Source organism: Sciurus carolinensis, chromosome 8, assembly GCF_902686445.1.
Source record: "Sciurus carolinensis chromosome 8, mSciCar1.2, whole genome shotgun sequence".
In the NCBI taxonomy this organism is placed as follows: domain Eukaryota; kingdom Metazoa; phylum Chordata; class Mammalia; order Rodentia; family Sciuridae; genus Sciurus; species Sciurus carolinensis.
Genome location: NC_062220.1, coordinates 96821078 through 96845121, shown reverse-complemented (window position 1 = coordinate 96845121; position 24044 = coordinate 96821078). Strand labels below are relative to the sequence as shown.

The 24044-nt window shown below is 37.4% G+C and overlaps 1 protein-coding gene across 6 annotated transcripts in view; it reads left to right on the top strand.

The window, feature by feature from the left end:
* The window catches only part of Amph (amphiphysin), a 215049-nt gene that overhangs the window by 122427 nt on the left and 68578 nt on the right, over positions 1–24044 (top strand). For all 6 annotated transcript variants that reach the window (XM_047562437.1, XM_047562439.1, XM_047562435.1 and 3 more), the window contains exons 3-7: positions 6860–6914; positions 12284–12378; positions 15476–15571; positions 21668–21775; positions 23220–23305. In XM_047562437.1, coding sequence (XP_047418393.1) covers positions 6860–6914; positions 12284–12378; positions 15476–15571; positions 21668–21775; positions 23220–23305 — 440 coding nt within the window. The remainder of the gene's footprint in view (positions 1–6859; positions 6915–12283; positions 12379–15475; positions 15572–21667; positions 21776–23219; positions 23306–24044) is intronic.

Here is a 24044-nt window from a genome sequence, read left to right as displayed (position 1 = left end):
CTGCAGTATATGGTGGGGCAAGGAATTTTGTAGTTGGCAGATCCTTCTTGGATCTTGTCCAAAGAGGAATATTGCTAGGCAATTCAGACAACTTAATTATAATTGACTGTCTTTCTCTCCTGTTACCATGAGACCTGAAGACAGTGTGATCAGGAGATAGCGTAACAATTTTAATCTTACCTTGTACGGAATGAAATCAAGCAATAAGAGGGAAAATACATGAGTGTAGTCCCAAGAGTGTAGAACTTTGAGTCTGTTTTCCACGAGCACGTGCACACACACATGGAATACATAATTCATGGTTGAATTATCGAAATGGTAATTTTCTGAGGAATTTGGAACGAACTTCAAATTCAGTGAAATCTGAGCAGTGAGATAAGAATTTGTTAATTCAAGTCAAAGAGAACCAATGTTGAGTGCTGGGATCTGTGAAGACACAGAGGAAGCATTAAAGGAAACAGAGGAACCATTAGAAAAGGATGGAGAAAACAAACATCAGCAGTGTGTGGTGTTATGGAAATAAGACAAGAAAGAGCATTTTCCAAAAAGAGTGGGATGTCAATATGTCAAATGTAGCTGAAATGCAGGAAACATAGTTGAAGGATAAAGAGAATAAGGGGAAGAAAAGCCATAGGACAGAGTATTATAGAATAGTTAGGTAATGTCAAAGGGAGACATGAAGGTATTTATTCTTTTCAGTTTAAAAAAGAATTAAGGTTTAGAGATATCATACAATTCTCCCTAGATCATATAGCCAATTAATGGTACAGATCCTGGCATCTGTTATAGATGAGTATCAAATGATGTAAACATACATATGAGGAATTTGTTAGTTTATAGCATCTGTGGTTCACATGATGTTAGGGAAATTTTATTGTGCATCAGGTTTTGTGCAGAGGAAACTAATTCGTGATATATTATAGGTGGAGATTTTCTCTCCAGAGCTTTTTGCCTTTTTGATTCAGGTAGAATTTTAGATGAAATTCAACATGGTTATTACTGAATGATTTATGATACCTTAATACTCATGGGGAAAATTAAAGATTTTAATGTAAGCAGAAAAGAAGAAAGTCATTCAAATTAGCTTCTAGTTTACCTGCTTAAAATGAACTCATCTATTTAAAGTCATTATTGTATACTTGAACATTTTCTTCCACTTATATGTAAAAATCTCTTCTCTACACTTTACAAAAAATATTATTGTTTCCCTTTGGCAAAGTGAAATCAGTATATGGATTGGAGTCTGAATTATTTTGTTTTCTTTCTTATTCTGAAAGATAAGGCAGTGATTTAAGTGTGGGCTTAAATCACACTTTTGCCATACTTTGTTTCTTGAATATTCGGAAAGGAATGCCCTTCCCTGCTACTCTTTTGCTGTTTCCAGATACTCTGAACAAGCCTGGTGACTCACAGCCATGTTTTCATGGTGTGTTTCATGTGCCTTTCTGAGGGTAAAAGCATCCTCCTGGGTGGGAAATGAGCTTTGTTTTAGTTTTGTTCCTCTTACATTTTTCCATGCTAGGACCCTTAATAGCAGAGCAGACTGAAAGCTGGAGATGTCTCTGAAGTTCTGTCTCTCATGTGTGTAGTTTTTTAAAAATTTTTCTTCATAACAGGTGTCTTGGTGGCTGTAAAATAAGGATTTTTATTCCAGTTTGCTCACCTCTACCTTACTACATTCATGTTACAGACAGATGTTATAAGTTTATTTCATGGCTCTCTGTATTCCAGAAAAAACCGTAGAGCTTCCCCTGGTTCTATACTTACCCAATTTGAGAAATGTGGCCTTGGGAAATTCATACTCTCCTAATTTTACCTGTTATGATTTTAGGCTTCAGATTGGTTTAGGTCTGGATTTGTCTGGGAAAATCACATATCTAATTTCAGATGTGATTCTGTCTAAATTGTGTGCTATCTGATGAGACAGATAATTCTGGGGCGCCTCTCTCTCTCCCTCCCCACCCCCTCTCTCCTCTCTTTCTCTGACATTTTATCTCTTTGCATCACTTGGGCTTCCATTATCTAACTATCCTCTTGGTCCTGAATCTTTCCAGCTTGGTTTCTTTTCTGTCATTTTTCCGTAAGAGCCTTCAGTGCTTTCCTGTTCATCAGATCCATTGGGGCCTTTGTTTTGTTAGTGTTCAACCTTCTCCATGTGTTGGCATTTCTGCTACTGGTAGTGACTCATTTCATCAGGAAGTTTAGGCTAACATATGCTGTGGTCAAAGCATCTCAGTGGCTTCCCTCACAGGTGCTTATTCTCACCTATGAAAATGTGAACAACAGCTATGCTGCACATTCCCTTTTCTTGAGAATTCAGGTCAGAGACGCGGTCCTTGTCGGAAACATTACAGGGTTCATGGGAGAGGGAAAAATGGCAAGACCATGTGATGACTCTTATGGCTGCAGCTTGGAAATACAGCATGTCATTTCCACCCATATGTCATAGACCATGTGAATCACTACAACTTAGTCTGATGTTACTGAGGTAGGAAGTATAATCTTCTACCCAAAACAGATCTGGTAGGGAGGTGCAGTATAGATTGACAGTAGTAAAATCTTCCAAATATGATTTTTTTCAGTATTTCACCTACAGTAATCCCTTCTTTTCCCAGTGGGATACATTCCAAAACCCCCAATGGATGCCTGAAACCAAAGATAGTACTGAACCTGAGGAGTTCTGTTTTTTTCCTAAATAAACACACTTAGAATAAGTTAACTTTTATAAATTAGGTACAGCAAGAGATCAAGAACCATAGCTTACAACCTCAGCTTATGATTTCCTTCTTTCCTTGAGAAGAGAACTTTTACTTTCCGCTTGAAGCATTTTATGGTTTCTCTTTGGTATATCTCAGTTGCATTACTTCGCTTGTACTTTGAGGCCATTATTAAACAAAATAGGGGTTACTTGAACAAAAGGACTGCAAAGCAGTGGAAGCTGATCTGATAAATGAGATAGTTACTAAGTGACTAATGGGTGGGTAGTATATATGGGGTAGATATATTGGGCAATAGGATGATTTATATACCTGGGCAAGACAAAGGGGGACAGCATGAGACTTTGTCATGTTACTGAGAAAGGCACATAGTTTAAAATTTGTGCATTGTTTTCTTTGGAATTTCTAATTTAGTGTTATTGGACCATGGTTAACCACTGGTACCTGAACCTGGAGAAAGTTAAATTTCAGATAAGTGGGGTGTGGGGGATGTAGTCAGAACCTGACACCTTGCCTGTCACATCTTGGGTTCTCAGTAGGGGAAAAGGCACTTGTTTATTTCCAAAAATTTTTCTTGGTGGTATTGAGGATTCCAAGTGTTTGTTCTTTGTATTCTTTAACCTTTTATATTTTATCAGCGTTTGTCAGTAACATTTTATCTTTGTTTATCTTCATCTATCTTTTATATTTTATCTGTGTTTATCAATAGTGTGTTCTGCTCCTATAATAGTATAGTTTTCATTTTAGTCAGCTTTTTCGCTGCTGTGACTAAATGATCTAACCAGCACAATTGTAGAGGAGAAAACGTTTATTTAAGGGCTCACAGTTTCAGAGGTTTTAGTCCATAGAAGACTGATTCCATTCCTGAGGGCTGAACATCATGGCAGGACATCATGGCTGAACATCATGGCAGGACAGGATGCTGGAGGGAAGCAGCTTACATCACAGTGATCAGGAAGGAGAGAGAGAGAGAGAGAGTCTTCACTCTCTGGATACAAAATATATACCCCATAGCCATGCCCCAATTCACACCTCCTCCAGCTACACCCTACCACTTCAGTTAATCCTGTCTCATCAGGGATTAACTCACTGTTTGGGTTAAGACTCTTATAACCCAATCATTTCTCCTCTGAATCTTCTGCATTGTCTCACACTTGAGCTTCTGGGGGACACCTCCCATCCTAACCATGTTTTTCACCATACTTTGCTATTTTGGAAACCCACTATGATTTCTTTCTTTTTTCCTCTAGATTATGGCAGTTTGCCTTCACACTAGATTTCTGAATGTTTCATCAAGTTAAGGGAAACCTAGAGTTTTGATATTAAACCACATTGGGACACTAGAAAGGGAGTCTGTTGTATAGAACTTTGGTGATTTCTGTTTTCACATTCTAAATAGAACCATTTTGGTTGAAATTCATGTGTACCACCAAATGAAGTAACCCTAAGCTTTTCTCTGGTATTAACTGAGTTTACACATCTGCAAAAATAGTGTGAGCTTTACTCAAATACAGACAACCTTACCTGAACTTTACACAGATTTCAGAGAAATAATGTCACTACACCTGCATTCTGCAAATGCTCTATTGAATATGCTTGGAGTCAAGCATAGTCTTAAGGCAAACACTTCACTTCAGTTTCTTTGCATTAATCACCATATATTGTTAAGCATTATGGGCAGTTTATCTTTGCTTTGTACTCTAAAACACTTTGTCACAGAGCTAAATATCATCTGCCTTCCAATAATTGTTTTCTTAGCTATCTCCTACTAGATTATAATTTATTGAGGAATCAAGTTACCACCCCAACACACATTTTTAAAAATATTAACAATTATTTATTGAATTGAGTATAATTATTTTAGATCCTATCTTATTATTGAACTCAAGGTGAAGTCGTTCTCTGTAATTTTGTGAAATGATTATGCAGTTAAGATATATGTGGTGTTTCTGCACTGAAATTTTATTTCACTCAAGTTAGAATGATAATAATCAAGGGAACAAATTATAAATGCTGGTGAGGATACAGAGGGAAATGAACACTTTCACATTGTTGGTGGGGCTGCAAATTAGTATAGTCACTATGGAGATCAGTATGGAGGTTCCTCAAAAACTATCCCATACCTTGATATGTATCAAAATGTACTAAAATCAGCATACTATATCAGTACAAGGATGCCCATGTTTACAGGAGCACAATTTAAAGTAGCTGAATTATGGAACCAACCTAAGTGTCCATCAATAGATAAATGTATTAAAACATTCCTGTGTACATATATGAATACACCACAGTGAATCTCAGTATCATGTACATCCACAAGACTGGGATCCTAATTAGAATAAGATATATTCCATGCTTATATAAATATAAAAAATAGATTCTACTGTCATGTATAACTAAAAAAAAACAAAAAGAAAAAGAAAAAATAGATGAATGTATTAAGAAAATGTGGTATATATACACAATGAAGCTTTACTCAGCCATAAAAAAAGAACGAAATCATGTCATTTACTGGTAAATGGATGGAACTGAAGAACATCATGCTAAGCAAAATAAGCTGGACTCAGTAAGTCAAGGGTAAAATGTTTTCTTTCATATTCAGAAGCTAGAGAAAAAAAAGTTCAAAAGGAATCTCATGAAAATAGAAGGGAGGCCAGTAAAATAGAGGAAGAGGAGCAAGTGAGGGGGAGTAGAGAAGGGAAAGTGTAGGCACTGGGGAATGAAATTGACTTAATTATGTTGGGTGCATGTATGACTATAACACAATGAATCTCACCATTGTGTATAATTGTAATGCACCAATTATAAAAAAGTAGGAGGGGGTCCAGTAGAGCACAGGAAGGGGATCAAGGGGAGGGAGGAGAGGAGGAAAAGGAGAGATACTGGGGAATGAAACTGATCAAATCATTTGCATGCCACAATAATCCCATCATTATGTATAATTATAATGCACCAATAAAAATATTAAAAATTGTATGAAGTTTTTATATTTTCATAGCAGTGTCATAGCAGACACTATGGTCAACCCAGCCATTTGCCCCTCGCACCCACCTTCTCAAGCCCACCAGACTGACTGGTAACTTCTAGTATTGACAGCTCATTGCTTGAGGGTTTTCCCTGGCTACTGGAGAACTCTGCTCCTGAATGGACATACTGGGGATTAATGTCCCTCAGGAGCAACCCTTAACCAATAAATGACAAAAGTTTATGGGTAAATGCCTCTGTTCCTTTGCTCCTCAGTTAGAGTGTCTATAGGGTGTTTGGTTGGCACTGTTTCCCTGAGTGCCTGAGGGGGACTAGGATCCAGTGCCTCACAGTCACGCAGCCACTTTGGTTCTTTTCTTTGCCTTATCTCACGCTTCCACTCTGGTATCATCATTTCCTGGACTGATACCAAATTAAATTCCTTTTAGTGTAGTCTGTATCTTAGAACCTTAGACTTTCTAAAGGGAATCTAAACCAAAACAATCGTTCTTATGTCAAAATCTGCCATTTAGCAATTTGTCTATTTTGGTGCAGTCCAATAGAAATACAGTGCAAATCATACATGTAATTTAAAGTGTCCTAGAGACCACATGAAAAGTTGTAAAGAAATAAGTGAAGGTGATTTAATAATAACAGTTTATTCAACTCTTATAAAATATCATCATTTTTACATGCTATTGATATAGCATGTATTAACAAAATATTTATTTTTTACTATAAGCCTCTGAACTCTGTATGTACAATACCCTGACAGGGTAATACACTTACAGAACAAATCAGTTTGGACTAGCCACATTGCACTGCTCATTTGGCTAGTGGCTACTGTGTTGGAAAGAGGTGATCAGTTGTGTACCATTGTTCCCCACGTGTCAAAATTAAGCCATAGCTCTTGAATTATAGGAGGCTGTATGGTGAATCATATTTTCTACTCTTAACAAAATTTCCTTTGCCTTCTTTTCTTCTTTTAAACTGAATAAAATCTTTATAAATATCTAGAATGATGGGCATTATTACCTTGTTTAGTCTGTGTCCACGTATTTATGTTCTTTCAAGAATGAGCTCCGGTGATAGTCACTTTGAGTCTTATTGCTTCTTACATGTTTGCCTGTAAAACATAGCCAAAATGTTTAGCATCTCTGTGCTTGTGTGCTTTTCAGGCAGAGGGTACCAGACTTCAGCGAGAACTCCGAGGATATTTAGCAGCAATCAAAGGTAATGTGTGTGCGTTGTTTACAGCATGTTACCAAGCACAGGTTGTCCTTGGAATGTGCAAGAGACCGGATTGAGTGTTAATTATAAGACCATTTGGCTTTCTGGCAAGTACAGTACTTGAGCACAGGTGTTTCATTCCACCCACTTTCAAATTCCCATTGAAACAATAATCAGAATATACAGGGACAAAATATATCTGCCCTTATGCTGAAAACTAAGAATAAATGCCACCCACATGCCAGAGATTTCTAGGAAGATTTATTAGACAGTGAGCTTGAGACTTTATATAAGAATGACTGCAGCTGGCTTATATCCTAAGGGAGAACAGGTTACAAGAGTGGAGCACTCACAGACTCACTCCCAAACCATCTCATTGGAAGGGGTACAGAATGGCAGCAGAGGCAGGGGGAGGGTTTTCAGGAAACACGGCCCTGGTCTGTCTGTGGCTTGCATAAGGCAGCAGCATGTGCACCCCTGCCAGTGTGCAGCATGGGGAACAGAGAGACTCTGGCATTGGTTTCTAGCTTTTGCCATGCAAGGCAAAGATATGAGACCAGTGGAGGAGGAAAAGAAAAACATTGGGGAGATACGCTCAGTCTGTGCCTTGGGTTCCTCATTCATGAAGTGCACCAATTTTCTCCTCAGCCCTCCAAAGCTCTAAAACTGGGATTTTGTGGAATCAGGTTAAATGATTTCCACTCTTCCTGATACTATCATTGGTCTCTGGGTGACACTGACCTCCGATTTACTACAATTGTTTAGCTGGAGTTATTAGCTATTTTTTACTATCTGAAGAGCAGGAGTCAGGGTCAGGAATGGTCCTTCTTAGGAATTTATTTTTCAGTGGACTTAGGAATAAGACATAGCTGATCATCAAGTAATGAACTATGCTAGAGAAAGAGGTAGATGTTGGAAAAACATTCCAAGTAGGAGAAACAGCCAGAGGATCAGTAGGCAGGAGGAAGCACGGACTCTTTGAGAACCAATAGATCAGTGGTGAAAGCTGAAGACTGAACTGGTTGAGATGTGTAAAGGTAGGCAGTATTTATATAAAGAAGTGCTTTATGTATCATATCATCTTGGGGTTTTATTCTGTCAGTGTGGAAGGAAATCATTAATAATTGTGGGCAAGGCATTAAGTCACATGATCAAATTAAAACCAGAAAAATAATTATTGAGATTGCATGGAATTCAGGCTAGAGGAAGTGAAACCACAGGAGATTTATTAGAAGTCCAGTCCAATAGTTTAATCAACATAATAACATTTCTTGAGTACTTATGTGCCAGACACCAAGATGAACTTTTAAGTGCCTCATTTCATGTAATTCTTACCTAACATTACAGAAGATACTATTATTTATTGGCATTTTTATACTTTGGAAAACTGAGATTCAGAATGATTAGTAGTTTGCCCCAAATCACACAGATGGCATGCAGTAGAACCAAGATTTTAACAAAGGCTGCTTGATTGCAGATAATAGTCTTAATTCTTATGCCATATTGGTTCCAAAAATATTTTTCATAATGATGAATGACATTTGAATGTTTACTATGTGCCAAGTACTTTGCTAAGCCCTGTTCATGGGTTAGATTTTATCTAATATAAATAATAGATGATAAGTACATAATGCAGGGCAGAGGCAGTAGGCAGGGAAGTAAGGGTCTGGATTTTAGCCCCAGATAGAATTGATGTGTTCTGGTGACACATTCACTTTTGGATGATGACCTAGAATGACTTCCAGTACTCTAACTGGGAAAACTGGATGCCATTCACGAGGATTGGGAAAAGGAAGAGGAATAGATGTAGATAGGAAATATAGGAGTGTGTTTTAGTGAGGTTTGGGATACTGGTAAGATATTCATGTGGTGATGTTAGTAGGAATTTTGAATTAGGATTCGTTAGTGTATGTGAGCAGAGGAGGCCAAACCCATGGGGAAGAACACAGAAAATCTTTCTCTAAGTGGAGCATGGCCCGGATGGCATAATTAATATGTATTGGTTGCATGTGACTTTGCAGGCATAACCCAGGGGCTATGGCTGACTGTTCTTGAGCTACCTCACCAGCTGCTTATTTTTTCTACTTTTGCTTTTATACTTGCTTTTCTCCTTGAAATTCTAAGAGAAAAACTTCCCTTCCTGCTTTCCTCTGAGGCAGCTGCTATCTTCCTAAATAGCTATCTTCTAAACAAGGGGGCAAAGCTGCTAGATATTTGCCATACTTCAGACATTCTTTTAATGGTTCATCATTGCTGTTGGTTAATGTCATAATATATTTAAACCGAGCTATTTTTAACTAGAACATATATCCTCAGGCTGTGCAAGCAGAGAATACTCATGTAGCACTGCAATATATGCAACCAATCTTAGAGGATGAAAATAGAAACTCACAAATTTGACTGCAAATGGAAATAGAAGATGTTACATTAGATGCCTTTGGACAAGGTTCAAATTTTTGAATAGAGGGAAGAAGTTCCATCCAGTAGTAAAATAATAATTCTTCTACATAGGATGCTGCACAGGGGGTTGCAGTTTGGAAATCACTGATCTTTTAAGAAAGTATTTGGTATTAGTATTTAGCATGTATTCTGCTTTAAACTGCAGAGTTACTTTGAAGGAATTTGACTTTTAGCTTTTAGATATTTTTTCTCTATTATTTTGTGTCAGCAGAGTAAGTTCTTGTCTTTCTCTGTCTTGTGCTGCAGGATAATGTACAAAGAATAGATATGTGTTTGGCTCATGGTTCTAGAGACTGGGAAGTCTAAGATCCAGGGGTCCCATCTGGTGAGGGTTTTCTTGTTGCATCACAACATCCCATGGGCAAGAGAAAATAAGAGAGGGGGACAAATTCATCCTTTATAAGGATCCCACTTTCACAATAACGAACACATTGCTTTGATAACAGTATTAATCTATTCATGAGGACAAAGTTTCCACATCCCAGTCACTTCTTAAATGTCCTGCCTCTTAATGCTATTGAGTTGGGCACTGAGTTCCCCGCACATAAGCTTTGGGAGACACAGTCAAACCACACTTCTCAGTGCTGAAAACTCTGCTGTCTGTGTCTTCTTGGGAGTGAGGCTTGAGCTTGCTTACTTGTGTATCCATCAAAGTGCTTCCTGTGGACTAGATGTCGCAGAAACAATTTCTAAGTCACAATGACTTCTTTTCAATTATCTATCACTACTTATCCACACAGTTAACGAGTAGTTATTTTTGGCTGCTAGTAGACATATTTGCTGCAACATTGTACTTTCAATCTTCGTGATTGAACTCTTGGATAATTTTATTTTGAGCTTACATCAGTTTCATTTTTTTACCACAAAGGTCATTTGTCCTCCAATGCCATCATTTCTATTTTCTTCTTAAGACATTGTTAAGAATTGGTCTATATAGCTATTTACAATTTCCATCAGACTCAAGACAAAGACTTGAAGGAAACTTCATAAGCCGTTTGGTGTCTGAATTGTAGAAGGCGACCAACTAATGATTAACTTTTGGCATAAATTTGAGGGCTATATGTCTTGATATAGATTTACTTGTGCCTGAGTGGGAGTAATTGTAGTACTTGGGATAATGTAGCTCATCTCAGTGGTGACCCTGTCATGAGGAAAAATATTCTCACTTGTTGGGATTCACAGTGTGAGGGGATGGGTGCAGAATTTTGCATCACTGTTGGCTTTCTCTACACCTGCACGAGTTTCATCAGAGTCCCCAAAGACTTCAATCATCAGGGATCTTCCCTGTCTTCTCTCTGGAAGGGTTAGCCAGCTCACTTTAACTGCATGGGCTGTAAGCCTCATTTTCAAGGGCATCCTTGACAATGCTCAGTGATTTACACTCTTAATGGAGAGAAGGTACAGGCTATTGCATCTCATGTGACTCTGAAACAAATTCAAACCTCTGTGGTTTAAGGACCAAGCATTTACCTATAGTTATCAGGGGGAGTGAAGGGGGTTGTTCTCTACCTAGAGAATGAAATAGTATGATAAAATACCAAATTTCAAGTGACTTTATCCATGTTCTTCCAGGATATACTTCCATCATTTCAGACATCTTTTATTGTGCCCTTTTGTTTCAGCACTGAGCCCAGAATTGATTTCTTTCCAAAAGCCATGTGGTTCAGTTTTCAGTTTAACCAGTGATTTCCATCTTCAGTTCACTGGGGTTTGGTTTTCTCTCTTCTCCTTTTATTCATCCCCTTTTCATACCCACTAGAGACAAAGGCTAAGACACCCACCTGGGCAGGTTCCACCTTCCAGCTACTAGGTAGAATCTGATACCAGACAGGCACTTCTGCAAGCTCCAGTCACTCCTGGTACCTTGCTCTGGATTCTACCATGCAGGTCTCTGCCATGAATTGTCTCCGTGGTGATTCAGCACTTAACCTTTGTGTTTTGCAGTGGGGTAGGGAGACTGGAAAAGACTTGATGATACTTTATATCACCATGTTACACTCAAATTTTATATCTTTACTTTTTTTGCAACACACCAAATTTGCCTGAAAGGAAAATTTAAACTTATAGGCTTAAAAACAATAAGCTTTCTGAGAGTTTTGATTTAAAATGGTATTTAGCACAGTGGCATATACTTATAATTCCAGGTATTTAGGTGGCTAAGACAGGAGGATCAAGTTCAAGTCTAGTCCCCACAACTTAATGAGACCCTGTCTCAATATAAAATAAAAAGGACTGACCATGTAGCTCAGTAGTAGAGCGATTGCCCATATGCATGAGACCCAGGACTTGATCCCCAGGATCACAAAAAAAAAAAATTAAAACTGAGTTCGTGGTTTCAATCAAATTGGAAAAAATGTGGACTCTTTTTTTTTTTCTTTTAAAAAATTTAAGCCATTTAAATTTTGAACCATTTTAAGCATTTTTATTATTTTAAACCACATAATTACCTTCAGCTGTGCTGACCTAATGTCCTGTTTATTTTGTTTTTATCTAAACATGCCTTATTTCTTACACTTAAAGTAAGTTAAGACTGACTTTGTTTTCAGAACTCTGCAGTTTTATGGACGAATACAATTCTCACTGTTTTACACATTTGTGCTTGGATGCCATTTGTTGAGTGATAATAGGACACATTATTATTTTTATTATATTTTTCAGAATAGGGCATGGTGTTGATTTTTTTGTCAAAGTCACAGTGTGTATCATCATGTAAATAATGTACAATGTGATAAGTTTTAGAGGCCTTCAAGGAAAGATGTGACTGACTATAAGTGGCAGGTTGCCTTCATGATTTTTCCTTAAATATTTAGCAATATTTTAAGATTTTTTTTCTCACTTAGGAAAAGAGGGGAAGCTGGAAGCAATTCCACATCCATTGTGAAGTAATGGGAGTTGTTTTTCTCCAATATCAGGCATGCAAGAAGCCTCAATGAAGCTCACCGAGTCACTGCACGAAGTCTATGAGCCAGATTGGTATGGGCGGGAAGATGTCAAAATGGTTGGAGAGGTAAGAGCTTGGGTGGCAGTGTGTGGGAGGCTGGGGTGGCTTCCGAGAGATTCCCCCTCAGTCCTGCTCCTTCCACCTGTCCCCTGTCCCCTCTTCCTCCTTCATAGCTTAATCTTAGGGGGAGATCAGGTACCCCAGAAGGTGACAGGCAGTTCTGCAACCTGGTCATCCCACACTCAAATGAGAGGTGAAGATGATTATAAAGCCACTGGAGTAGAGAGCTGTAAGCTAAAGATTGTTTTTCTTCAAGATAACAGTAACTTGCATATGGGCAAGCACTCTACTACTGAGCTACCTGGTCAGCCCTTTTAATTTTATATTGAGACAGGGTCTCATTAAGTTGTGGGGACTAGCCTTGAACTTGAGTTCCTCTTGCCTTAGCCACCTAAATACCTGGAATTATAAGCATATGCCACTGTGCTAAATACCATTTTAAATCAAAACTCTCAGAAAGCTTAGAGTTTTTAAGCCTATAAGTCTAAATTTTCCTTTCAGGCAAATTTGGTGTGTTGCAAAAACGTGGCTATTAATAATAGTAAAGATATAAAATTTGAGTGTAACATGGTGATATAAAGTATCATCAAGTCTTTTCCAGTCTCCCTACTGGAGATATACCTAGCCTTTTTTGGTCTTATACTACAGGTATTAGCAGCCCATTTCTTGCAGAACCCGATTATGGGTGTGATTTTACACAGTAACATCACCCATTAGTCCCTAAATCCCCTGCTGACCAACTGTCTCTGACTTAAGAGGCAGCAACTCTGAAGAGCATCCATTACATTACTAAAATTAGTTCTTTAGTTTTATTGGACTTTACTCTCCTCTTCTACAAAATGAGAGTAGTTGTTGTACATACTCATAACACTTTTGGGTCTATGTGTTCACGTCCCCAGTCAGTGCTTAGAGCTTGTTTGGATCACTGATGTGATAAAGCTGCCAGCCACAAGTTCTCTCATCTCCAAGTCCTTTGTTAAAAAAAAAAAAAGAGCAGTTGTCAGTCATGTCCTCCACTTTGGGTGAGTGACTGCAGCTCCTTTAGGTACAGAAGAACTGAACCAGTTATGGCAGTCAAAGCTCAGGAAAGTCAAGGCAGCCTTGGAAAATATGAGTCAACAATGGAGTCCCAGGCTGACATCCCAACATTAATCTTCATAGTCTCATTAGGACAGATAAAAACAGAGATTTATTTATGAGAAAAGCTATCATTGGCCCTATTACATCTTTCAAAGACTTTGAGGATGTGGATTTGGCAAAAACATTTTCCACACATCATTTTCAAATGCAGTTATTAAATTATTGTATCTTCTTACAAGTTTTTTTCCGATATAAAGACTGTTTCAACACTGTATTCCTAAATGCTTAATTCACTTTGTAAATTTCTGATTAATGGTGTATTATTAAAAATTAAACACAAAAGAGAAATTTTTAAGGACATAACAGAAGCTTGTGTAGATATCTTTTCAGAACACTGCATCATTATAGTCTACATATGGCAAATGTTGATTCCTTTAGAAAATGGTTTCTATCTTACCTCAGTCCTTGTGGCTGACAGGATCCTTGAATCCTTTGTTGCAGATGCAAAAATGGGTTCTTTTGATGATGAAGGACCTGGACATTTTAGGTTCAGAGAATATACTCACATCAGAAAATAAACCTTTTCTACAGTGGATTTAAATTTCTTTGATTGCATAAAATTCCTGAATTGAGGATTGTAACAATTATGACTAGTTTTTGAAGTGTGTAAACAATACAAAAGAAAAATTTGAAAAGTGTTCTTTAACAAAATAGAAACATCTCTTACATAAAGGAATTTGGAGTCAGATGACATGGTGGACCTACAAGTATCAGAGCCTTGTCTTTGCTATCCTTAGCCTGCTCCTTCAGGTTCAAGAGGAACACTGGACATTAACTCTCATTTCTGCATTCTATTCAGCAAGAATTAACTCTGGAAGATGGGCCCAACCCATTCTCTCCTTTTGGGGACACTTCCTAAAAGTACATCATTGGCCATTTTGTCACATGGCTACCCTTAGCTAAAGGAGTCTGGAAATTAAAATCTTTATCCTAGGCAGGTGTGTGCCCAACTAAAATTGGAGGTTCAATTATTGAGAAGAAAAAAGGGTAGACTGAGGAATAAGCAGCAGATTGTATCAGAAGACCCCAAATATAGCAGTGGGAGAAATATGGAGATAATATTCTTGAGCACCTGCTAGGTGCCTGGGATTCTGTGAAGCATTTTATCTTGTCTAATTATTTAACTGGGGAAATTGAAATTCAGGAAGTTTCAGTTTCCTGAAGTTACACAGCTGGGATATGAATCCCACTCTGGTGAGGCATCCTGAAATAATAAGTAGATCATGAGCTTTGAATTCAAGGAAATAAAAATGGGTACAAACTTAGGTTTTTCTTTTATCCACTGTATGACCTTGGCCAAGTTAGGTAGCTTCTCTGGATTTCAGTATTCTCTTGTATACATTGGCAATCCCACATTTTCCTCATGAAACTATCATGAAAATTAAATGCCTACCCCCACACATAAATCTTTGACAGAGTAATTGTAGCACTAGAATTAGTAATAAAAATAATAATGTTCATATGTGTTTATCACAGTTGATACTTCATAAATGGTAAGATTCTTCCCAATATGACTGTAAATTTTTTGCTAGCTCTTTGAAAAAACTTCATCTATGGTTCATTATTTGTTTCTATCTGGGTTGATTTCTAATTTATTGAATTCCTTCAGAGAACTAATTGTCTCAGTAGATTTCTTCAGTCTTTTAGCTCCAAAGTCCATCTATAGGGATTTGGGGGCACTTTGAAGATTCTATATTCTTTATTCATTCAGAATCAGAAATACGTTTTTTTTTTTTTAAGTGAGCTGAGATCTTAGCTTGTATTGTTAATTAGAATTGTGACCAAATTGCCTTGAGATTTTATTGTATTCTTAAATTATCTACATTATTTCTAGTATCTAATGTCTGGGAGAGTATTATTTATCTAATTTTACAGTTTCAAATGTTTTAGAATTTTAGTTTAGGGAAAGGCATCCAATTAAAATAATTCAGCAGGTATCTCTTTATTTTTCCTTTTCTTTTAGAAATGTGATGTGCTATGGGAAGACTTCCATCAAAAACTAGTGGATGGATCCTTGCTGACCCTGGATACCTACCTGGGCCAATTTCCTGACATAAAGGTATTTTAGTCTGTGTGTACAAAGGGAAGAATGAATGGTCTTATGTAGTTATGAAACATGGGGAAGATAAGGGAGAATTAAAAGTTGTCAAACTGACATCAAAGATAGTGGTAACTTTTCATTTATTTAAGCAAGGGATTTTTTTATTCTATTCCTATCAGTTTGAAATGAAATCTAGTTACAGAAATTACATTGTCTGCTTTAGTGAACTGCTTCAGCTTTTTTTTCTTTTCAGAAGTCTTTTAAAGTCTGTAGATACAAAATCCTAAATCAGAGGTACAAAAAAATTCCAATCTTCTTTATATTTAAACTTTTTATTATGTAGCATTGAATAGGATTTCCACTGAAATGAAGCAATAATCACACAGAAGGGAGAAACTTCATTGTAACCAGATGGCAAACTCTTATTTTTCCTGTTTATTAGGTATTTTGCATGTGGTCATGGTGCAGCTGGGTAATTTTCTTCTCCTTGAAATATTAATATATAACATTTTAAATATATTTGCATCTGGACCCAAAAATATCTTATCTAATATATTTATCGTATTTGACACACGTGTGAAATAAAAAATAGGTAAGTGTGTGTTCTAGAATTGGGTAAAATAGACAAGTGCATAGTCTAGATTTGGAACTGACACTGGAGGTGAAGATGATTTTTTGAACCATTTGGGTAGCATTACACATACTCTGACCACACCCATTTGTTTTCCCTACTCAAGGTGAAGTGCCATGTAAGTAGCAATGTGCTGTCTTTCTGGTAGAGTGAGGAGGCCATGAACCAACATCAGTGTGCAGTGTCTCATTAGGTGTCTTCTGGTGCTATCTGGTTACAATGGAGTTTCTTCTTTCTGTGTGATTACTATAGCCGTGACGAAACACTGCTGCAGAAATGTGCAGTAGCCTTGGCCATGAGACATATCAAAGCATCTTAGCCAAAACAACACTCAAAATGATGACTTATGTCTTCCTGTCCCCACAGACTTTAGGGTTTAAGGGGCACTGGACAATAACCTAAATGGATCAGCCTGGACACCTTACTCCTCTTGGCAAAATGCCACAGAGATCCACATTATGGGTTATCAAGGATGTTAGCATAACAGATAGAAAGTGCTTTCCCTGAATCTTTATTTTCCTTGACTCTCTGTATTGGTGTCTGCATCAGACAAAACACAGACTGGCTGGTACCAAAGGTCCTCACCAGTGGGCTCACTCAGAGATTTTTGGAGGCCTCTTGTGCTAGTCTAGCTCTTTTTCTGTTTTTAGCAACCTCTGGGTATGTGGAGAATGCTGGACCCCATTAATGTTCTGAGACAAATGGGACTGAAGTCAGTTCTCCAAGCAGTCCCCCAAAAGTAGGATCACTGGATGCTTTCTGACATTTTCTTTCTCCAGGTAGAAAATGGGATCTTGTACTGAGCTTTAAGAATGAGTTGCAGTGAATAGTTGGGTAGTAGATCAAACTGCCATCTTAGTTCTCTCTGGTGTCCAGGTGGCTAGAGTACACAGTTAGTATTCCAAGACAGAAGCCAGTCCTGGAAAAGTTGATTATTGGGAAGGTGACGCAACCCTTTCCCTCCCCAGGTAAAAGCTGGGAGTTGGGGTTTATTGCCCACTTACTTTGGGCTGAATTAGGGGAAGCAACTGTTGCAAGTGGCTGCATGCTAGTTGAAACCATTCCAACCACTGCTTTGATTTGCATTATCTCAGAATGCAGGAACCTTTTAACTGTTTTTTGGGTTTCACAACAGAAATTGATTCATGCGGTACTGCTGAATTGGTATATCCATGGAGGAAGAGAAGCCAGGTCATATCTTATACCATCTGATAGCAATTCTATTAAATAGCTATTACATTTAATTCTATTAAATTTAATCTCCATAAAAATTAATATTCAATAAATCAGAAGAAGATAATGAAAACTATGTCCCCCTACCAGAAAATTCCAAAGCAGCTTGCTAATTAATTCATAGGTTATATATTTATAGTGTGACCTAGCTAAGCAAAGGAAGGCTATAATTGCCTGGAGATGACATTTGAAAGATTTTCAAGTTTCAGGAACAAAAGCTTGGTATCATCAACAAATCATAAAGATCTCAGATATTATAGCACTGCCCAGAGACAGTTGTTTAGAAATTGAACCTATTCTCTAGAGGCATATAATTTCAGAAGAAAAACACACAGAAGTACCTGTGGTAAAACATAGATTTTTTTTAAAAAAGCCTTGATAGATTATATTGATTCATTCTTTTAGTTTATTCCATGTCAAAAAGATAAAGAACTCAGTAGAGATTTTACTTAAGCAATTATTTTTTTGTGATCCATGGTTGATTTCATAGAAAGATGACCCTCCAGTTGCTGAATCATCTAGAAATTCAGAAATAATATCATCTAGGTCTTTTGCTAGATACCCTGACTGTAAATATCTGTCTTGCTTTTACATGCATCATGGAAAGAGACTGAATCAATTTCTCTTCCTTCTCCTCTCTTCTCTCCCTTCTCTTAAGCCACATTTACAAGAGTAAAATTTACACAGAGGCTATCAATAAGACAGAGATTTGGGAAACCATATAACACAACAAATAATCTAGGAAATTTCAGTGTATACCTAGGAAGTGACATTTTGGAACTGGAGAGTGAGTAGATAGCTGTATTTAATATTTGGAAAATTTTTCTTGTGTGAAAATAGACAAGTTATTCTGCACACATTACATAGTAGGCATAGATTCCCTCACTTTATAAAATGAGCCCTGAGTGATTATGTAATAAATGAGTTATTAATGAAAAGGAACATAACAATTAAAAATACTGAGTGGAGAATTTTCAAAACATGGAACTTAATTGACTTCCTTGATCTCATTAAAATCAACAGTCCATGTGCAATTACAACCTCAGGCAAATTTCCAAATATTTACTGCAGCTTATCAGTGTGTGTTATGAAATACCCATTCATAAGGGGATGATGTTTGACTTTTCCAGCTGTGATTGGCAGGGCACCCTGTGTTATGGTTCCCCTTATGCACCATTGACATCTAAAGTTAATGTTATAAAAAGAGCCAGCTTGTCACCAACCCAGGCAGGCTTATAACCGTGAGAAGTTATTGTAAAATGTAGGTTAGATTCCATCTTGGTGGTTGTGCTTGAGCAGCTAAGCATATATTTACTGCAGTGTGCCAAATGAGTTTCAAATTGGGGTTATTATTGAATCATAAAAAATGTATAATAAGTTGTTTTCTTAACTGCAGAAATTCAGTGCACCAAGGGAAATCTCAAGAACTTTTACTTAAATTTATTACTTAATGTAACTTTAATATTAATTTACATTCAATTTATTTAATTTATTTAATTAAATGTACTATTGGATGGTTAAATAAGAATGGCATCATGTTCCAAAGCTAATGTGTGTGAATTCTACTCTTGTGAGATTTGAATTTTTCCCCAAGTTTCCCAAATATCATATAAGAAAAGAAGATTGATCTATTTTTCCACCACAAAAACATATGCGTCACAATGAGTGATGGCCTTTAAAATAGTTGCTTCTACCCTGGTAAGCTATCCTCTGTAATTGACTTGTCAGTTACACAAGAAAATGAGTCACATTATTTACTTCACTTCTTGTTTTGGAACAAAAATAAAATTACTCTTCCACCAATTACTTCACTTAGAAGTAATTGAATTTCATCCCTTTCAAAATTTAAATTCATCTTCAGAGAGTCAGGATTTGCTACTGGGAAGACATTAAAGATGTTCCCAGTCCAGAAGGCAAGTCCATAAAGCAGAGCTTTGTAAGAGCTGCATATAGTCACACAGACCATTGCCTCTAGCGTCATGGCTCCTGTGAAGGTGACCATTAGATGTTTGCTAAAAATAATGATCATTATCACCTTAACAGCATTCAGTGCCCACTGTACCTTAATGAAGGACTTCATTGTGCCCTGCTGGGCTATATCGTGCATCTTTAAGCAACTCTGGCCATGTCACAAAGCTTTTCACTGTCAACACCAGTTGAAAGTGGTAGGTATGGGTAAAAATGAAAGTGATTGAAAGCAACTCAACTAGGGTAAGTGGCCCAACCCATGTATCACCAAGTCTGAAGGAGCTGCAAAGGAATAGCATTTTATAGCATTTACATTTGCTTATTGAGGTTTCCATGTCTGGGCTGAAATTCCCCCATCTGTTTATTTATGTCATCTACTTTTTCAAATTAAATACTTCAACATATTAGTCAAAGTTATTTTAAAATTCCTGCTTGTTACTTTCAATATCTAGGTAATTTCTGAGTCTAATTCTGTTTATTGTTTTATTTTTTCTTTTGTTTTAGTGTGTTTTATAATATTCAATTGAATAGGCATTGTGAATAAGATACTAAAGACTGAAGTACTATTTATGCCTAGAAATAGGCAAGTCCTTTTGTCTGGCTGTTTGTGTGTGACTTGGAATCGATCTACTTAGGACCTGAACTGAACTTGTTTTTTGTTGTTGCTGTTGTTGTTTTCAGTATGCTATGGCTCAAAGACTTTTCTAAAAGTGGATTATCTTATGCTTATATTCTAACACCTATCGTATTTACACTCTTGGGTCAAAACCTGGTTTTTACTTCTTCTTTGACCCATATATTGGGTCCTTGGGTGTGGAGGGTTTTTCTTGGTGCTTCTGTTCTTTTCCTATTAGATTTAAGTGTTCCTTCCATGATTATATATCATATTTTGTGCACTTGTCCTTCCTCCAGTGTTTGGCAGCTATTGTTCATTTAGCCATTATTATTATTATTTATTATTATTATTATTATTATTATTATTTTGGTACCAGGGACTGAATCCAGAGGCACACCACTTAGTTGCCTTGCCTCCCCAGCCCTTTTAATTTTTTTTTTTTTGGTTTCAGAAAGGGTCTTGCTAAATTGCTTAGGGCCTTGCTAAGTTGCTGAGGCTGGCCTTAACTTATGATCCTCTGTCTCAGCCTCCCAAGCCTCTGGGTTTATAGGAATGCACCATCTGTAATCCCAAGAAAAGCAATTCTATACTCGTGGATGCAGGGCATGTCTATGTTATCCTCTGTCAGTACTAGTCAAAGTCTGCCTCATATTCATGGTTGGTCTTAAGCAGGAGTCTCCTTTCCCAGAAAAAGTGAAGCAGATCTGTGTTTATCATAGGAGTCAGGTCTTGGGCCCAGGAAGATTTTATGCTCCTTCTTATGTGTTGAGATATTTTCCTTCTTCTCTTCTTCATGTAGTAATTATATTGGCCTATATCATAAAGCCAGAAGGTTATCTATCCCTCTCTCTGGGCCAGGTTTACTTGGCCTTTTTGCTCCTTTCCCAGAAGCAGTGGGCCTTTGTCTGGCCTCTGTGGGCAGGAAGGTTTTGAGTTCCCACCTCAAGGAACTTAAAACTTTTTCTTGGTAAGAGAAAATGGTCATGGAAATGAGCAGGGCTTTATGCCTATCCCTTGACAGCCATAGATCACCCAGCTCATTCTCACCTGCACTGCAAGTAAGGGTCTTGTCCCAATTTTCTCATGACATCCAGTGGAAACCTGTGGCAACAAGCTTGCCCATTAGAGCAGTCTCCTCTGCATGTTGGACACCAGCTGTTCCAAAGAGACACATCAGCTCAGGTGATTGTAATGAATAAAGGATTGTGATATGCTTGTAGGAAAGAGGGCTCCTTAGGAAGCAAATCTATTTTATAGAACTGCTTCTATTTTTATGTATGTTACTAAGATTATAAAACCAAATCTAACATAGTTTTCCACTCTCTTCAAACTGGAACATTTTAAGATTTAGAATAGAGGTAATGGAGAGCATAGGTTTGCCTGCTCCTAACAGTTCTGAAATTTTCTTTGATAGCAACCTATGCCTTTAGCTCTTCATGGTTACCTTAGTTATTATCAGAAGGGGATATATTTACCTAATAGTTTCCACACAAAGGATGGGAGACTGTAGTCTGAGTTCCAGGGTTCTTTATTTACTGAAATTGCCTCTCACCTTGATCTCCATTCAAGTCCTCAGCTGCTCTAGACAAAAGTATTTTGGAGTTTGGCAAAGGGAGACTGTATGGTCATGTCTCTTTTCTCAGTGCATTTATTTTCCTCTTGGTAGAATCGCATTGCCAAGCGCAGCAGAAAGCTGGTGGACTATGACAGTGCCCGCCACCACCTGGAAGCACTACAGAGCTCCAAAAGGAAGGATGAGAGCCGGATTTCTAAGGTAGGGATGAACTCTATGGTTGACATCACTCTCCATATCTTAGGACCTGTATCAGCTTTGCTTTAAACTAAAATGTGATGCTACGGACTTCTTTTTGGTATTTTTTAAAATAAAATAATTTTTATGTTATTATAGAGTTCATAAGGGTAAGACTGACTCACACATTTTGATCCCCAAAACTTTGTCCCCTTGCAAGTATTGCAAGATCAAAGAAAGTGTGTCTGCATTTCTTTATATGTTGTGATCTGTGATCCATGCTGAAATGTAGATGTAGATGGGAAACCAAGCTTGAAATGCTCAGACGTAGCTTGTGATTGTCTGAGAGTACAGACATATGCTAAATTTCCATGACATTAATTTTCTTCTATAAATCCATTTCAGTAGCTTTTATCATGTGTGTCAGCAATTTACAGATGGCAGCTACTGATGTCACCTACACACCACTGCCTTCGATTCCAGTCTTGCCTTCTTTCGTAAGCCTACAGACATCTTCCTGAATGGTCTTTCTACATATTTAGATATTTTTCTCTACTGCTTATATCTTTAAACATTACCATTCCCTGTTGGAAAAATTATAAATTCCTTAGCACAGCATGCAGAACCTTCACAGTTTGGTCATACTTACCTGCCTGTCCTTATTGACTCTCAAGTCTTGCCCCATCCTCTCCTTTTTCCACACTCACACCCTAAGCAGAGCCTGTGCAACCTACATGTCAGTTCCTGGGCAGCCATAATTTCAGTTGACTTCACAAGAGGTTTCATAGGAACAGGTGCCCTATATAACACTTCACCTGCCTCACACTTCCTTCATACTCACCACAGCTATTAAGGTACAGAAAGGTAAAGGAATCTGACAGTTCACATGGTCAACAAGCTAGAATTCTGTCCCAGGGACCACCACCTTTATGTATTGTGATGTGTACCTGACCCACTTCTTTAGCAAACAGATTCTGTTTCTTCAATATTCAGTTAAGATACCAGCTTCTCTCTGTGGAACCTTTTCTTTTTCCTGTACCACCTTTCCTATAGAATGCCCCATAACGGATCATAAGTCCCTCTTGGAAATACACCTATACTGTTTAGGCTTCTCACTGGACTGGGGCTATCTTGGGGGAACATCCATGCCCACTATTCAAAGCAGAGCTGTCTACATGACATGCATTAAGAAGTTTCTGTAGGGAAAAAAAAAAAAAAAAAAAAAAAAACCTACAAAAACTGCAAATAAACTGCAGGAGTAGCCATTGTAATCAATCCATTTTCCCATTTAATGAGTCTTAATATTCCATGTCTCATTAAAAAACAAATCATGCGGAATTTAGCCAAATTTCTCCTTTCCAAAATCTTTTCAGGATGCCATAGTTGTTCCTAGTTCCTGAATGATGTAGTTCTGTATAGAAATGGCTCATTTTTAAAAAATGTAAACCATGTTATGTATAATTTCTAGGCAGAAGAGGAATTTCAGAAAGCACAGAAAGTGTTTGAGGAGTTTAATGTTGACTTACAAGAAGAGTTACCATCATTATGGTCAAGGTAAAAATGTTTCTGTACATGTTATACCTGCCCCTCTTAGAAATTCAAGAACAGTAAATATCCCCTATTGTCTGTGCTGCTTCAGTGCTATCCAGTAGAAGTGTTTTATATCTGCATGGCCCAGTATGGACATGTGGCTATTGAACCCTTGGAATATTGCTAGTGTGAATGAAAAACTGAATTTCAACTCTAATTTATTTTATTTTAATTTGCTTAAAAATTTGACTAACCAGATGTGTTTAGCTGCTGCTATACTGGATGACACAGTTTTAGACCTTGATGTATTTCTCAAATTAAGATCCACATCTCAATTAGAGGTATTAGGAGAGCTTAAAATTTACAGTAATACCCTTTCAGCTCTTCAGGGAACTTGGTTTTTCTAAAAGTTTGTCTAATGTTCTGGCTTGATGTTGAGCCCTGTACTTTATGCCCTTACCTGTTAACCTGAACACCATTCCTGTTTCAGGCACTAAATATTCCTCTTATTTACAGGTGCTCTTTATTTATCATGGTAGTAAACTTTTTCCACAGTTTGTTTTATTTTTCCTACTCATTAGTAGAACCAATGATTTGTTGGGTGAAGTGAGGTCTCATGTTCCTCAGTTTCCATCAGCACCCCCATGATATAATTCCTAATAAACAGAATTGGACTTGCCATGACATGTTGCTTTGAATCAAATCCTCTAGCTTCCAACCAGATGGTTGCCCTTAAGACATTCTGCATTAGTCAAAGTTTAGT